An 18,834-nucleotide genomic window follows, 5' to 3' on the forward strand; every position below is an offset into this window, starting at 1 on the left:
ACAAATGTTTTCCTAGTTATAGCTATCCTTCACTTTTTGGAAAATTTTATGAAAAGTTTACTGTAAAGTACATTTGTTTAGAGCAAATCTATTTTCCCATTAAATTAATGGGATTTATGTTACTTGGGAATAAAGTCCTTTAAGTACTGTGCTAAAAATATTTAACCCCTCACCTTCCTGAACAACTCAGTCCCAAGTTCATTAGGTGGGGAAGAGGTGAAGGGGTAGTGGTGGCAGCATTCCAGAACAGGGTATCAGGCCTGAATGGGGAGTCAAAAGCTGAGTAGGGTGCTTAGTAGGCAGTGCTGAAAAAGGGCAACCCAGGTATCAGAGTTGAAGCAGGGAGAAGAGGGCATCCACATTAGGAAGGAGTAGCAGAATGGAGGCCTGATCAAGTACAGGGTAATTTATCAAATAAGTAAATATATTAAGAATAAAGAAAGTCATATTTCTTACTGTAACAGAAAAGAAATATATAAATATGGAAGGGAAATAAATTAAAATTAACCTTATGGTTTTGGATTGGAAATGGAAGTAATGTGAATTCATGGTTTTTGACATATATAGATTGATAGAGAAACAAACATAATTATAAATGTGTGTTTATATATTTGTGTGTATATAAATACATACATAGATTCCCTAGCTCTGTCTACTAAGAAGGTCTGAGACCAGTGACACCCCAATAGCAGTGAGTGTAACAATGCCCAGATCTGGGTGTCTACATTCCATTTTCCACTAAAAGGAACCAGGGCAATGTGGAGAAATGCTGTATTCCAGGGCAAGGTTACGTAAACTACAAGGTGATCCTGGAACATTTTGTTTTTACCTGAGAGCAGGAAAATGCTGAAAAAATGATAAAGTCATGTCCAAAAGACTGAAAAATCATCCTGAATGGACTCCTACTGGCCAAACTAATGATCATGTGAGGATCAAAATAAATAATGATAGTCACATATTTTTATCCATTGAATAAAATAAGAAACTACGATTCTAAACTGATATAAATAAATGAATATATTAAATGTTTGGAGAGAAACAGAACATTTCTATTCAAAGTACCTGCCTATAAAATACTCTGATTAGAAAGGGGAAAAGAATAACTTTCCAGTGGAGAAACTTGTCAGATACCACCTAAATCAAATGTTCAAAGTGAACATCACCAATAATAAGACAAACTGAAATCATCAGCTATCTGATAGAATTCAATTATAGGAATAAGGCCTTATTTCTGTAATATTCTTGCCAAAAATGCATAAACTATCTCTATTCATGAGGAAATATCCAAACAGAAACTGAGGGAGATTGGCACAACACTGTAAATCAACTATTTTTCAATTAAAAAAAAAAACAAAACAGAAATTGAGGGACATTCTACAAAATAACTAGACTGTGATCTTCAAGAGTTTCAAAGGCATTAAAATCATACAAAGACTGGGGAACTGTTCCAGACTGAAAGAGATCAAAGAGACATGACAACTAAATGCAACATAAGATTCTAAACTGGATCCTTTTGCTAGGACAACTGGTGAAAGTTGTCTCATGGGGCATGAGAATTAATTTACAATTATATATCAGTGTTAACTTCCTGATTTTATGGTTGTGTTATGGTTTTGTAGGACAATGTCCTTGATCATAGGAGAGATATGACAGTATTTGGGGTGACAGGGCATCAGATTGGCATATTACTTTTACTTTATTTTTTTTAAAATATTTATTTATTTATTTGTTTATTTGGCTGTGTTGGGTCTTAGTTGTGGCATGTGGGATATTCACCGCAACATGTGGGATCTTTTAGTTGCAGCATGTGCAGTCTTAGTTGCTGCATGTGGGATCTAGTTCCCTGACGAGGGATCAAACCCGGGCCTCCTACGTTGGGAGCACAGAGTCTTAGCCACTGGACCACCAGGGAAGTACCTGGCGTATTACTTTTAAATCATCCAAGAAAATAGTTCTCTGTAATGTATTTCTAACATCTCTGTAAGTTTATGATTCTCCAAACTACAAAATTTCCAAATATCTAAGAATTCCTTGTGGATAAATGCGCACAGTCAAAGCTCTAGGAATTTAGTTCCCTTTTATCACTGTGGTTAGGTAAGGCCTAATAAGATAAAGATTCAATAGTAGAAATAACACATTACGTATTAAATATGCCTTCAGTTCTGTGAGAGGAATTAATGTCTTAATTTATAAATTCAGTAAGCTTAAAATGAAGTGAAGTAGGGGCTTCCCTGGTGGCGCAGTGGTTGAGAGTCCGCCTGCCGATGCAGGGGACACGGCTTCGTGCCCGGTCCGGGAAGATCCCACATGCCCGTGGGCCACGGTCGCTGAGCTTGCGCGTCTGGAGCCTGTGCTCCGCAACGGGAGAGGCCGCAACAGTGAGAGGCCCACGTACCGCAAAAAAAAAATTAAGTGAAGCAGAGAATATAATACGTTATTGCTTCACAAAATGGTCTTGTTTGGGAAATGCTGATGTATTTCAATTTCCTCATTTTACCTAAAGGAAAATTGAGGTTCAAGAAGACAAAGAGTTACCACAGGATCATGTATAATAGTAAGCCTTTAATAGGCAGAAATAATTTATTTAAAATCTACAGGACACTCAGCAAAATTTAACCCTTAGGCATACTGTTTACATAAACAAAGTTTAATTTGTCAGGTAACTAAGATATAAGCAGGTTGCCCTGCTCTAACTAATTCCCTTTATTATTAGTTTTTAATATATATATATTTTTTAAATTTTATTTATTTATTATTTTTGGCTGCGTTGGGTCTTTGCTGCTGCACGCGGGCTTTCTCTAGTTGTGGTGAGAGGGGGCTACTCTTCCTTGTGGTGTGCGGGCTTCTCATTGTGGTGGCTTCTCTTGTTGCAGAGCACGGGCTCTAGGCGTGCGAGCTTCAGTAGCTGTGGCTTGCAGGCTCTACAGCGCAAGCTCAGTAGTTGTGACGCACGGGCTTAGTTGCTCCACGGCATGTGGGATCTTCCCGGACCAGGGCACAAACCCGTGTCCCCTGCACTGGCAGGCAGATTCTTAACCACTGTGCCACCAGGGAAGCCCTAACTAATCCCTTTAAAATCAAGTAACAAGGTACCATTTTAAATAGAAGTTAAACACATTCAAAGAATCCATTAAAGGAAAAATAATTCAGCTTTTGGTGTGTTGTGGTTTTGTGTCTGTTTGTTTCATTTTAGAATTCAGTAGGTAGAGTGGCTTGGCTATGAGCTTTTCAAGAAAAGGCATTATCTGATTTCTTATTCCTGCACATGGTAGGCACAACCTCATGAAAGGAAAAAAGTAGCAACCTAAGTAAAGGAGGGAGGGAGGTTGCTACATGATGGTTAAGAGGCTGTGAACTTTCTTTGCCTAATGGATTTATATCAGATCCATAATTAAAGAGGAAGTTTTTTTTCTTTAACTTGGAGGGGAAACACCAGAAGTATCTTCATTGTTCTACACTGTTCATATATCATGTTCATCCAGCCATATAGTAACATATACATCACCTGTACTATGTCACGGGCTGAACAAGGCAAAACAAATCCTTACAGCTCTTGCACAGAAGGTCAGCCATATGAAGAAATTTCTTTTGATTTGAAAATACTCATTACATTATCCAGATAATTAAACATGCATGAGTGGTATCAAATGAAATAATTTAAGAAAAAGTGCTAAAATAACAAAGCACTTATAACAAAATTGGCATATTTCTTTATTGGCATTTTAGTAGAAAAAAAAGTAACACTTTTTCAAGATTTATTCAGAAATAAGAGGTAAGTTATGCCTAGTTCAAGATACTGTAAGAAAACACATTAGAGTCTTCTATAATAGCTATAATGGTAATTTCGGTATACTCAATTATAAGAACAACTTTTTTAATTTAAATAATAAAAAAAAATGTTTACCTACTGGGGTCATTTTAAACTGGATATCTGAGGTATGATAAGAATCACTAAACTGTATAACTACATAAACTTTAAATAGTAGCCTTAAACCCCTATTTCTTTTCCATCAACTTTAAAGAATATTTCTGGATATCACCATGAACTTCATCTCACTGCACCTTTACTTTTTCATCAACAAGGTTAGTAACATTTAAGTTTTGTTCTGTAACCATAATTAAGTCTCCCATGCTTTGCTTATAGGTTAATTCTAAAAACTGGAAGTCAACAGTGTTTATGTTATTACAGTCAATATAGATATTGTTTAATGCAAAGCCTAACAGGGTGTTAATACCACATTTCCGTCGTATAGGTCCAATGTGCTACATGAAGGATGATTTTACTAGGGTCAGGACCTAAATATCTTCTCTTGTTTTAACCCATCAATTGCTCAAAACCATCCCAAATTTTAATTTACTTTATGCCTTAGTTATACGGTAATCTGTTTTCTCTGGAGTTTCTAATCACTTACTGCTTTGTTGCTGCTGTTGTTGAAGAAACAAGATATAAGGATTCTTTACTATATCACTAATATCTTCCAGCCTCTAATTCATCCAAATTGAGTCATGGAATCCATGCCCTTCTTTTTATTAAAAACATTCTTCTTGGAACTCATTGACATTTTGCTGTACTTAATTTTTATTCACTTTGTTACATCAAAGTAACAAATGAAATCCAAAATAAAAATTGCTTAATATCTCAAATGAGGAGAATCTAAATAGTGTTAAGACAACTGAATAACAACCTGAAAAAATATAGACTTAGATCCATATCTCATACTGTTACAAAGATAAACTTCAAATGATCAAAGATCTAATGTAAAATTTGAGTACTTAGATGTAATAAAAGAAAACATTGGCAAATCCTTTTTATAACTTTGTAGTTGTGAATGTCTTTCTAACCATGACAAACTCCAAAAGCCGTAAAAGAAAAATAAATAATTTATAGCAAATGTTAAACAAAAAGCCAAACAAACAAAATCAAAATACAAATGACAAACTGAAGAAACAATCTGAAGCCCAGAACACAAACAAAAAGGGCTTATTTCAGAGAAATATAAAGAATTCATGGGAGTGACATCAGAAAGATGGTAGACCAGGAGGTCCCAGCCTTCCCACACCCCCACATGATTTAACAAGTACCTAAAAATGAAAATAGTTCTGGAAGAGCTCTGGAGTACTATTAAGAAGCTGCAGCAACCCAGTAGAGCACAAAAAAACAAGGATGTCTGAATAGAAAAGTATAGGAAGCATTTCACCTGTGTCATTCAATCGTCTAGGTTCATACAGCTTGGCACCAAAAGAAATGCCCTCAGCAACAACTCCCCCCAAATAGGAGAAAAGGAGAGCAGGAAGACACCAGCAGCCTTCACCACCAAGGACCTCAACAGCCCTCATCACTACCATGGACACCAGCAGCTTTCACCTCCAAGGACACTGACAGTCTTTGCTAATGTCTACACCTACCTGAGCTGATGGAGCTGCCTGGAGCCCAGGCCACTGTGCCCTTTCTTGGAACCAGAAGCATCATTGCTCCCCAACCAAGCCAGAGCTGCTAGACCCAGCACTACACCTGGCACCACCACATATGCCACCCAGCCAGCATCCTCACATCCACCAGTAGGTCAAGGTTTATACCCACCAGAGCTAGTCCAAAAACTCTGAAAGAGGTCACTGCTCCTTCAATGCACAAACACCAACAAACGGCTACAAGGAACACAAAAAAATCAAGGAAACATGACACCATCAAAGGAATACTACAAATTTCCAGTAACTGTCCCCAAAGAACTGGAGATCTATGAACTACCTGACAAAGAATTCAAAATAACTGTTTTAAAGAAGCTCAGCAAACTACAAGACAACACAGATAGATAACTCAAAAAAATCAGGAAAATATTACATGAATAAAATGAGAAGTTCAATAAAGAGATAGAAGTCATAAGGAAAGAACCAAAAAAATTCTAGAGCTGAAGAACACAATGAATGAAATGAAAAATGTAATAGCTTCAACAGCACACTCAGTGGAACAAAAGAAATAAACCAGTGAACTCAAAGACAGATCATTTTAAATTATCCAGTGAAAAGAAAAAAGAATGAAAGAGGGTGAAGAAAGGCCATATGATTTATGGAACAACATCAAAAGATAAAGGGAGAAGAATTTTAAAAATCACTATAAAAAACATCAAATAACAAAAGAAGACAAGAGAGGAAGAGATGTACAACACAACTAAAACAGAAAACAATCAACAGAATGACAACAGTGATTCCACACCTATCAATAATTACTTAAATGTAAATGGATTAAACTCTCCAATAAAAAGGCACAGAGTGGCTAAACAAATTTTTTTTAAATCCAGTGATACATCTGTAAGAGACTCACTGTAGATTTAAGGACACATGTAGACTGAAAGTAAAAGGATGAAACAGATATACCAAAGAGTAACCAAAAGAAAGCAGGGGTGGCTAAACTTATATCAGATAAAATAGACTTTAAGTCAAAACTGTCTTTAGAGACAAAGAAGGTCATTCTATAATGCCAAAGAGTCAATTCAACAGGAAGATATAATAAGTATATATGTACCCAACATCAGAGCACTTAAATATACAAAGCAAACATCAACAGATCTGAAGAGAGAAACTGACAAAACTACAATGATAGTAGGAGACTCCAGTACCTCACTTTCCATAATGGATAGAATATCCAGACAGAAAATCAATAAAGAAACAGTTGATGTGAACATCATTATAGGTTAAATGGACCTAACAGACATATACAGAACTTTTCACTCAATAGAAGGAGAATACACATTCTTCTCAGGCACACATGGAACATTCTCCAGGATAGATCATATGTCTACCATATGGTGTATCACAGAAAAGTCACCTTCTATGTGATAGGTCGTCAAAAAAGTCTTAAATTTGAGAAGATCAAAATCATTCCAAGTATCTTTTCTGATCACAGTGGAATAAAATTAGAAATCATTAACAGTAAGAAAACAGGAAAATTCACAAATACATGGAAACTAAACAACATACTCTTGAACATTTGTTATGTTAAAAAAAAGGAGAATTTTAAAAGTATCTCAAGACAAAACAAAAACAATAACACAACATATCAATACTTATGGGATGCACCAAAAGCAATACTAACAGGAGATTTCATAATGATAAACGCCTACATTAAAAAAAAAAACCTTGAATAAACAACTTAACTTTACATCTCAAACAACTAGAAAAAGAAGAACTAGGCCAAAATCAGCAGAAGGAAGAAAATAATAGAGATTGGAACAGAAATAAATCAAATAGCAAATACAAAAACAAATGAAAAAAAACAATGAAATTAAGAGTTGGTTTTTTGGAAGAATAAGCAAAATTGACAAACTGTTAGCTAGACTAAGAAAATGACAGAAGAATCAAATAAACAAAATTAGAAATGAAAAGGAGACATTACAATGGATGCCTCAGAAATAAAAAGGATCATAAGAGACTATTATGAACAATTACATGCCAACAAATTCTCCCGTTAAAAGAAATAGAGGGCTTCCCTGGTGGCGTAGTGGTTGAGAGTCCGTCTGCCGATGCAGGGGACATGGGTTCATGCCCCAGTCCGGGAAGATCCCACATGCCCGTGGGCCATGGTCACTGAGCCTGCACGTCCGGAGCCTGTGCTCCACAACGGGAGAGGCCACAACAAGTGAGAGGCCCGCGTACCGAAAAAAAAAAAAAAAAAAAAAAAAGAAATGGATAAATTCCTAGAAACATACAACCTACCAAAACTGAAGATTGATGAACTAGAAAAACTGAACATACCAATAGCAAATGAGGATACTGAATCAGTAATTTAAAACCTCCCAACAAAGAAAAGCCCAGGACTAGATGGCTTCATGAAAGAACTCTACCAAACATTTGAAGAAGATTTCATACAAATCCTTCTTAAATTCTCCCAAAACACGGAACAGGGAACATTTCCAAACTCATTTTATGAGATCATCATCATTCTGTTGACAAAACCAGACAAAGACACTACAAGAAAAGAAAACTACAGGCCAGTATCTATGATGAACATAGATGCAAAAATCTTCAATAAAATTCTAGCAAACAAAATTTGAAAGCATATTGAAAGGATCATACACCATTACCAAGTGAGATTTAATCCCTGGGTTAAAAGGATGGTCCAACATATGCAAATAAATCAATGTGATACACCACACTAATAGAATGAAAGAAAAAAAACCACATGTTCGTCTCAATAGATGTAGAAAAAGCATTTGACAAAATTCAACATCCATTCATGATAAAAACTCTCAACAAAATAGGTATATAAGAAATTTACCTCAGCACAATAAAGGCCATTTATAAAAAACCCACAGTGATCATCATAATCAAACCAGTATAAGGCAAGAGTGCCTATTCTCACTTCTATTCAACAGAATACTGGAAGTCCTAGCCAGAGCAATGAGAAAAGAAAAAGAAATAAAAGGCATCCAAATCACAAAGGAATAAGTAAGATTATCTCTATTTGAAGGAAACATAATCATACATATAGAAAACCTTAAAGACAACAAAAAAACTGTTAGAACTAATAAATGAATTCAGTAAAATTGAGGATACAAAATCAGCATACAAAAATCAGCCACATTTCTATACACAAACAACAAACTATTTGAAAAGAAAATTAAGAAAATAATCACAATAGCAACAAAATGAATAAAATATTTAGGAACAAATTTAAGCAGAGTGGTTAAGGTCTGTACACTGAATATTATAAAACATTGATAAAAGAAATTTAAAAGGCACAGATAAATGTAAAGGCATACTGTGTTCATGGATGGAAAATTAAATATTGTTTAAATGTCTGTATTACCCAAAGTGATCTCCAGATTCAGTGCAATCCCTATCAAAATCACAATGCCAGTCTCTACAGAAATAGAAGAAACAATCCTAAAATTTATATAGAATCATGAAAGACCCTGAATGGCCAAAGCAATCTGAGCAAGATGAACAAAACTGAAGACATTATACTTCCTGATTCCAAAATATATTTCAAAGCTACAGCAATCAAAGCAGCATGGTACTGACAAGAAACAAAACGAAAGCAAAACCAAAACCAACATGAGACATATCGACCAATGGAACAGAATAGAGAGCCCAGAAATAAATCCACATATCTGTAGCCAACTGATCTTCGACAAGGACACCAAGAACACATAATGGAGAAAGGATAGTGTTCAATAAATGGTGTTGGAAAAACTGGATATCCACATGCAGAACAATGAAACTGGACCCTTACCTCATGCAATATACAAAATTTCATACCATAAACAAAAATCAACTCAAAGTGGATTAAAGACTTAAGCATAAGGCTTCCCTGGTGGCGCAGTGGTTGAGAGTACGCCTGCTGATGCAGGGGACACGGGTTCGTGCCCCAGTCCGGGAAGATCCCACATGCTGTGGAGCGGCTGGGCCCGTGAGCCATGGCTGCTGAGCCTGTGCGTCCGGAGCCTGTGCTCTGCAACGGGAGAGGCTACAACAGTGAGAGTCCCGCGTACCACAAAAAAAAAAAAAAAAAAAAAAAATGACTTAAACATAACTCCTGAAACCATAAAACTACTAGAAGGAAATTTAGGAAAAGAGCTTCTCAACATTAGGCAATGATTTTTTAGACATGACACCAAAAGCACAGGAAACAAAACCAAAAATAGACAAGTGGGACTGCATGAAACTAAAAAGCTTCTACACAGCAAAGGAAATAAGCAACTGAGTGAAAAGGCAACCTATGTAATGGGAGAAACATTTGCAAACCATGTATCTGAGTAGGAGTTAATATCCAAAATGTAGCAGGAAGTCATATACACACTCAATAGCAGAAAACCCCAAATAACCCAATTAAAAAATGAGCTGAAGACCTAAACAGACATTTCTCAAAGAAAGACATACAAATGACGAACAGGTATATGAAAACATGCTCAACATCACTGATAATCAGAAATGCAAATCAACCTCACAATGAGATTACCTCACACCTATCAGAATGGCTGTGATCAAAAAAGACAAGAGATAAGAAATGCTAGTAAAGATGTGGAGAAAAGGAATCCTTGTACTACTGTAATCAGACTAAAGGAAGAAAGCTTTTCAACTGCTTAAATAAATCCACACTACAGTGTGAATTACCTGATTCAGGTAGTAACCATCAAGATCCTTCCACTGTAAAAAAATTACTTTGCTCTTTGTAATTAATATTATCTATAGGGTGATACTCTGAAATCACGTGACTATCTTTTCCCCCAACAATCTCTATTTTACTTTTTATCTCTTTTTATTGTCTTCCCCATTAGAATGTAAACTCCACAAGGGCAGAGGTTTTTGACCCTTTTACTCGCAGCTGTATTCCCAGTGCTTAGAGCAGGGTTTGGCACATAGTAGACCTTCATAAATATGTATTGAATGATTCATCATCTGTTGTATACCTCTGTATTCTGTTGTATACCTCATACCTCTGTATGAGACTGAATGATTTAAAGGCAAAGTGATGTTTCCTTCATCTTTGTATTTGTAGAAAATAAGCATAGTACTTAGCAAATAATAATAACAATAAATGCTATTTTATGTTAATTTTTAAGGACCATAGATAAATCAGTTATAATATATAGGCCTAACTTGCTTTTGTCATCTATAAAGTGCTAAAAATAACATATATCTCATTATATTACTGTGAGAAATAATGAAAGTTATGTTAATATTTCCTTTTAAAATAAAAGATAAAGCAAAAATCCTACTAATTTGAAATCCAAGGCTCTCAGGAAAAAGTACTAAATTATATATATGAATTTTTTTCAGCTTCACTTTGCTACACTACATGTTTACAGCATTTTACTGATACAATGCTAAAATACCAAATTACTTTTCAAGCAATACTAAGTTACTTTACCTGTAATGCCTTTAATGTTTCCTTCAATCCTTCTATTTCTTTTTCTTTTATTTCTGTAGCAAGTTGATATTTTCCCTTCAAGTAAAAAACTATATTTCAGTACTTTCCAATGTAAGTGACATTATTAACAGGGAGAACAAGAGTTCAAGAACCAAAATCTCTACTTGCAACCTAATACTTCACAGAATTTAAACATGTATCTGTACTACAACTTGTATTTCTAATGACTTCAAGATATCATAAAATTACAATAAGGTCTATACAAGGTTACAAATATCATGAAATGGAAAATCTCATTACAACAATAAATCATTTTATCAGTAGAGCATTCCTGAGAACTTATGGATACTATATAATTAAGTATTTAATTCATATGGCTAGAATAAATATATTCTAATCAATAAGACACAAGTACATTTGTTTTATAAATATAAGGATATGAGAAAAATTTTTAAAGAAAGTCTTTTGCTAAAAATAACTCTAAGTTTTAATATTATAAATGACATGTCCTTTGATATAATAAAAACATGTATGAACTATTGAATAGCTAGAGAAAACATTTAATGCCACATGAATTTCTAGCATTGCTCAGAGTTGTATACTCTTTTCCTGTTGGTCTGCATGCAGATGCAAATCATCTTACTGTTTTTTAAAGAAGGTAATTTCATTGAAAAGGCACTAAAAATATACTTAATAGAAACACTGCAGTATAGTGGAAAGAGCATTAATTTAGGGGCTGAAGAAATCTAGGTTCTAGTCCCAGCTTTGCCACTTCAAAATGGGAGCTTCAGCAAGTCATTCATATCTTACTAGGCCTCAGTACTCTCAACTGTAAAATGATAAGAGCTCAAGTAACATGATTCCCTTAGGTCCTTTCTGTTTCTAAAATTTTAAGAAATTAACAGTATCCATTTGTTCATTACCAATGCTCCTTTCCATTATGGTGAACAACTGATAATTAAATGCATTTAAGCTATGTTTCAAATTATTAAAAAATTAATATATACCTTTTCTTCTTCCAAGGCACACATCTTCATTTGCAACTGATAAAGAATTTTAAAAATTAAAATACAGGTAAGTGAAATGTTACCAGGGATTTACACTGGTCAGTGAGACTACAGAAATGTTTTACATGTCTATATTGTTTGAACTTAGTACAATGTGATTATGCTACTTTTACACTGAGAAAATAAATAATAAAAGGTATAAAAGGGGGAAAAAAGATAGTCACCAAAGAAAATGAACAATTTAATCTCATGATCAGAGCACCAATCATCCTTGAAAGTTTAGTTTTTCCCTCCAGTTTTTTTTAAATGTTTCAATATTTTGCCATCTACTCATAAACAATAACATATAACATTTTCTGAAGGCATACTTTTATAAAATTGGTATCATTTGTATTTGCACTGACAGTATTTTCTGAAATTTTTTTTAAATGCATGTGTTAGTCTAATAAATAAATAATGACATTTAAAACTAGGGTGAACTTGCCAAAGGAAACTAAATATTCCAAGCAACACAAGGATACTAGCCAAAGTTGTCAAGAAATAAAATTTTTCTTTGGAATTTCTCCATCTCATTTTCCATATTCCTCACTTACCTTCAAGAATCCTTTTTTTTAAGAGAAAGAAAAGAAGAAAAGAAATTTTTAAAAAAAGAACCCAATAGCACTTTCTCCTTTACCCTTCAATTACCTGGATATTTCTTCTTGCCCAGAGTCCCTTGTGGTAACAGAGACATAGAACTGCTCTCTCCTAAAGAATACTATGCTGTACATTTGGTTTCTGCTTCCTCACCCTTCAATTAAAACTCTTATAACTTAGGTAAAGCCAATTTCAGACTATAAGGAAGTTTATCATCTGCTTAAACAAATCCACACTACAGTGTAAATTACCAATAACCTTAACCCACTAGTGATTAGGTTATATAGGTTTATTTCTTTTTATGCATTTCTCTCTGAACACACACACTTGTATGGAGATAAAAACAAAAAAGGGGGAAGGAAAAAGGAAAAAAAAAATGGTGATGTTGGCATGGCTATAAGGAAAAGCACTTCCAGAGTACATTTTCCATAGGCACATTTCTTACACTTCTATTTTATAATTAGGAACTGAAGAGAAATGTGAGGTAGTAAAGAAGAGCTATAGAATTCAAAATAACAGAAGGAGTTGTTCTTCATTTCTTTAAAATATATTTTTTTCAATTCTTCTACTGATCTTTCTTAGTTGTTAGTAGTTGATATTTATGGAGGTGCATGATAATCACATCTCTTCATCCTTTACATCTCCCTACTTGCATTTCAGCTTTTCACCAGTGTTATAATGTTAGCTTGCGTAAAGAAGTAATGTGGAAAAGGTAAGCTCCTAAGATATGCTAATTAAAGACAGAAAAGGGAGAAGGGAGAGAAAGAGCAAGAACACACTAACATATTTTATTTAGGACCAATGAAAACACATCTCCAAGAAAATAGTATTCCTAATTTCTTTCCTTAACTAAATCATTCTACTACATTATTATCAGTTGTGATTCAGAATAATCTTATTTCCTGCTTCCAATAATAACCTTTTTGTTCTCAGTGAGTATCCAGAACAACCTGTCATAATATTCATGAGAAGTGGGAAAAGTGCAATATTTAAAACTGTAATGTTTGTCTATCCTTATGAAATTACCTGCTTTTTAAAAACTGCCATTGCTTCTTTGTGTTGCTTTGTTAATGTTTCCTTTTGATTCTGAAGAGTTTCCTATTTTAAAATCATGAAAAGTTAAAACAGATTCTAGCCACTTTCAGTTTTAAATTTTAATTGGGTTCACAAATTAAAGTTAAACATATTCATTGCACATATTATTTTATGCTCTTAAAATGTAACTTATGAAAATTTTATTTTTTTTTAACTGTCATGGACTCAGCATACAATAATTTTGCTTCCAGTTGCTTCTTCATGATAAAACATATTGCTCTCTAAAATTTTAAACTCTGAATATAGCTTAAAGTTTTCTTCAAGAAAATATCTTTCACCAAAAGTTATTAAAATTAAGTCTAATATACAAGCAGACTATAGTCTTATTACAGTTTCCAAAAAAACCAATTTTATTATCTAAGCACAAATGTTTACATGGTAACATATGATTTTTTAAATTCACTGAAATAATTTTTTACAAAACCAAAACTACCACAGGGCATTTTTGAAAAAAAAATCCATGTATACAATTCCATTTCTTTCCCCTCCACCTTTTTTTGGTACAAGTTGTGTGTCCTGTCCTTTAGATTCAAGATGAATTTTTTCTTCTATCTTTATCAAATAATTCTCATAATTTAAAAACTTAGAGCTAAAACTGGCAACCACTTTCAAATGCTTCTGTTATTTTACTCCATGATTCTACAATTTAAAAAATTTATCTACTGACCTCCTATATGATAGCTTTCTTATATAACCATAATCCTACATGTCCTCCGTCTATTCTTCCAACAGAATTATAAAAATTGTGGCTTAAATCAACAGTCAGTATTTATACTCTTATAATTGCAATTTTTATTCAATGCTAAGCCATATGGTATATCATGATTACATTTCTTTTTTTTTAATTAATTAATTAATTTATTTTTGGCTGCATTGGGTCTTCGTTGCTGCGTGTGGGCTTTCTCTAGTTGCAGTGAGCGGGGGATACTCTTCCTGGACCCAGGTTTGAACCTGTGTCCCCTGCATTAGCAGGCAGATTCTTAACCACTGCACCACCAGTGAAGTCCCATGATTACATTTCTATATATACAAGTTTTATTTTTCCTGAAGTTAGCAATTACTTTAAAATATTTTAATTCCCATAACTAATTTTGAAAAATAATACTGCCAGTTCCAAGGTCTGTATCAATTGGTTCATATGCTCAGAAGCAAAAAATAAAGAATAGAAAAGGCAAAGTGAGAAGATCCCAAGAATGACTTAGGAAATCCCAAACTGCATAGGAAAACAGACATTTTTTTTTTTAATTTTTAAATTTTTGGCCATGCCACGCAGCTTGCAGGATCTTAGTTCCCTGACCAGGGAATGAACCCGGGCCCTGGCAGTGAAAGCACCGAGTCCTAACCACTGGACTGTCAGGGAATTCTCCGGAAACCAGACCTTTAGAAAAGCTGTAGATATTGGACGAAATTTTTCAGAGGATATTGCCCAGTTTTCTTATAAAAATATATTAGACTCTACTCCTGCAAACAAGGAAAGAATGAATTTATAGGACACTTCAGGGATAAATCCTTTGAGGAGCAGATTCTGAAGTAAATATGAACTCCAGCTCTCTCCCCGTCTTTTGTGAACAGCTGTAAATCTAGAAATAGATTTAATATGCAACAAAAACTGGAATGGGAAATAGCCCCATTACTAGATCTCCAAATTCAGATCTTCAAAAAGCCTTAGAACAAAAGAAGAATAAACTGGTACCCTTACAGATAAAACAATTTAATACTCCTACTCCTGTCATCAAGCATGAGAGGAGTGAGTCTCATGGTAAAGACACCTGTAGATACTTATTATAAGCAGAAAAGACACTGGGGAAAAAAAACATCCTGAACTAGCTAAGAAAATGAAGGGAAAAAATACCAGGTGGGCAAATCAATGTCACTGCTCTGACACACACCCAACTTCCCATTTATTCCTCAAACTTGCAAAGAGCAATTTCTCTAAATATTAAAAGAAACATGGACATTTTATTCATACCATAAACTCTGGCAACATCATATAACCTTTCCCTCAGGGTCAATGAGCTACTCAAATAGGGTGTATCTCTAATAATCCAAAGATACTCGTCCCGTTTTAGCCCATAACCGTTATCCTTGGATTCTCAAGTGAGGAATATTATTTTCTCCTTTATGACGCCACACCCATTAACTTAAAAGATAGGAATCTACTATGCAAATAGAATTGAAAAATTAAACTCCTGTTTTTTTGGAGGAGGAGTTTTTTTTTTGTTTGTTTGTTTGTTTGAAGATTCCTCGGGATTCTATTCACAATCAGATCATAGCTTATTTGGATATTGACTTAGGTACCTGTGTGTACCATGGAACCAAATTAAAGATCTCCATGAAGTGGACTCTTTGTGGGCTAAATGTCTTAACTGATATTGGCAGCAGGGTTCAGACTGACCCATCTAAACCTCTACTTAACTTTATATAATACTTCTAAAACCAGAAACGAAGAAGAACTAAAGTCAATTGTCCTAAAGCCTAATAAAGAAAGGATGAATCAATCATACCTATACCAGTTTTAAAATTTTGACTTGTTCCCCAGTCAAAAACCCAATGGGTGAAGATTTAAGACCTTAAGGCCATAAATAAAATATCAATTTCCCCAATTCATTGAGCCCAGATACTATTTTATCTTTAGTGCCACCTGACTCTACATACTTGACTACTATATATTTATCTGTGTTCTGCTTTCTATGGCGCCCCTTTAGATCAAAATAGTTTTACCTGTTTGTTCTGTCCTGGGAGAGTCAACAATTTACCTGGACAGTTATGCCTCAGTGGTTTACTGAGGAACTTAGGGACCTTAAACCTCCCTGTAAACTCTACACTTACACAATATGCGGGCAAGCTTTCGTTATGTTCTAAAGATGAAGAGAGCTCTAAGACTGACTCCATTTATCTATGTACTGTTTTAGCTCAGAAAGGACATGAGAATTCCAAAAAAAAGTTTAGTATTTTGTAAGAATGAAGTGCATTATTTAGGGTATAATTTATCCCAAGGGGGTAAATCTATTATTCCTGATAAATTATGAGCCCTTCAATACTTTCCAAGGCTGGTTACTAAGAGAAAATTAAGAAGTTGTCCAGATTACACTGGCTACTGTAGACACTGGGTTCCAAACATCTCTGAAATTGACACATTTCTATATAATTTAAGTCCTCAATAATGGAACCTTTCCCTTAGGAACTTAAACACGGACAAGAATTTTGTGATTTAAAAATAACTCTCAACAGCCCCCCTTGCACCCCCACAATTGGGGCCCTCCAAATTGTCATAAAGCTTTCTATCTATTTGTATCTGAGCAATGTAGACAAGTGCTTAATACTCTAACAGAACACCACAGGTATCATCAGGGCCCAACTGCTTACTACAATCTTCCCCTCAACCCAGTGAGGGGAAAATCCTACTCTTTATCTAAGGATAGTAATAAGCAGCAGCCAAACGAGTAGAGGCCTCTACTGACTTGGTTTAAGGATCTTGTTTAAATTTGATGGTTCTGTATGCTGTACAATCCTGGACGCTACTGAAAACACACTTCTTGGCAAGCAGGCTTACATCCTATGAACTTTTTGTTATTTTCTCCCTCACACATTTCAACTCAGTGCTATACTTTAAAGATTGCTACTCTTTTCCCATTACCCAAAGAAGGGGAATTCCATGAGATCTAACCTCTGTCCAAACAATGACTATGCCTCAAATGGATTTATTAGAAACTCCTCCTAGAAAATCTAGGTTTAATATTATTTGTTGATATATCATTTTTTATAACTGAAATGGGAACTAAGGCAAGATATACTGGAACAGTCTCAACTGACCCCTAAAACATGACTCCTTACCAGAAGTAAAACCAGCCCTGATGACAGTACTTACCCTCTCAGCAGAGCTTGCCAATTGTCAAGAGATAAGAGAGTTAACAAAAAACTAATATTAGGTATACCTTTCGGAGTAGTCCATGATTTTGTAATACTGTAGAAACAATGAGAGTTTCCAACCTTAATAGGAATCCCAATGTAAAATGAACAACAGTTTTAAGTACTTTTAAGTACTCTAATGCTTCCTAAGGAGGTGGCTATCATGAAGCCACACTATTAAGGGATAACAAAGGCTAAAAGAAATATCCTAGGTTTATCTTTATGACACACAGGCAGCCCTCAATCAGGTCCTGGCCCCATTATACTCTAAAAAGCTAAATCTTTCTGGAGATTAAAAAATCCTATTTTGGAATGCCCACAACTGGCTCCAAAATCTGAAAAGAATACATGGTTGTAAAGTACAAGAGAATCCCTGGCACTTTCAGGACAGACACTTGGTGGCACCAGAGAACCTTGACGAAACTCTGCAAACATATTTTACAAGGAATTACCCATCAGAGCAAGGACATATTGAAAACAATATTCAATTAGCATTGGTGGGGAAATTTTACTAAGATTTTTGAGGATGTCTCTGGTGCAAATCTCATCTGTCTCCCTCACAATCCTAGTAAAACTGTTATCCTTGTAAATCCAAGCTTCAGGACCCCACTGAACATGTCCAAATGGACTTCCTAAAATAAACCCCTACACTGGGTTCTGAATATGTTCTGATCATTGCTTGCTACTTCTCTGGATGGATTAAAACTTTTTCTTGAGAGAGAGCTATAATTATGAGAGTAGGAAAAAAATTACTTGATTTTGTGTTCCCAACATGAGGATCTCCAGTAACAGAGGCACTCATTTTACTGGACCTGTTTTTAGAGAACTCTGCAAAGCCTTGCCATTTATTTAGAAATTTCATTGCCCCAATTATCCCCAATCTTGAGGAAAAGTAGAGAGAATTAATGGCACCTTAAATCTGACATTCTTGAACTTCCATGACCAAGAAGGTTATGTCTGACTCTCAAGACTATTAAGTCCACAGTCTCTTATACTTCACTGGCTTCTACCATACACACCTATTAGAGGTTACCACATGAAACTGGCTACTTGTGCCCCAATCTTGGACATTTTCTTACTTCAGACAAACCTGGCAAAGTACTCCAAGGACTCAGGAAATATACTTCATAGTCTTATCACCATCTCACATAAGTTGCCTTTCCTCTACATGATCTAAAATGCAGATAAACATAAGTTGAGAGAGTTCATTACGATTAGACCTGCCCTGCAAGAAATAATATGATTCCTACAGGTTGAATTGAAAGGACAAGAGAGAGCAACTCAAAGCCGTATGAAGAAATAAAAATCTCAGTAAAGGTA

The 18,834-nt window shown here is 34.8% G+C and overlaps 1 protein-coding gene across 1 annotated transcript in view; it reads right to left on the minus strand.

Moving 5' to 3' along the window:
- Positions 1 to 18,834, minus strand: part of CCDC73 (coiled-coil domain containing 73) — a 103,121-nt gene that overhangs the window by 65,844 nt on the left and 18,443 nt on the right. The window contains exons 3-5 of the mRNA XM_033861715.1: positions 13,537 to 13,608; positions 11,875 to 11,910; positions 10,868 to 10,942 (exon numbers count right to left, since the gene is read on the minus strand). Coding sequence (XP_033717606.1) covers positions 10,868 to 10,942; positions 11,875 to 11,910; positions 13,537 to 13,608 — 183 coding nt within the window. The remainder of the gene's footprint in view (positions 1 to 10,867; positions 10,943 to 11,874; positions 11,911 to 13,536; positions 13,609 to 18,834) is intronic.

Source organism: Tursiops truncatus, chromosome 8, assembly GCF_011762595.2.
Source record: "Tursiops truncatus isolate mTurTru1 chromosome 8, mTurTru1.mat.Y, whole genome shotgun sequence".
NCBI classification, from domain to species: domain Eukaryota; kingdom Metazoa; phylum Chordata; class Mammalia; order Artiodactyla; family Delphinidae; genus Tursiops; species Tursiops truncatus.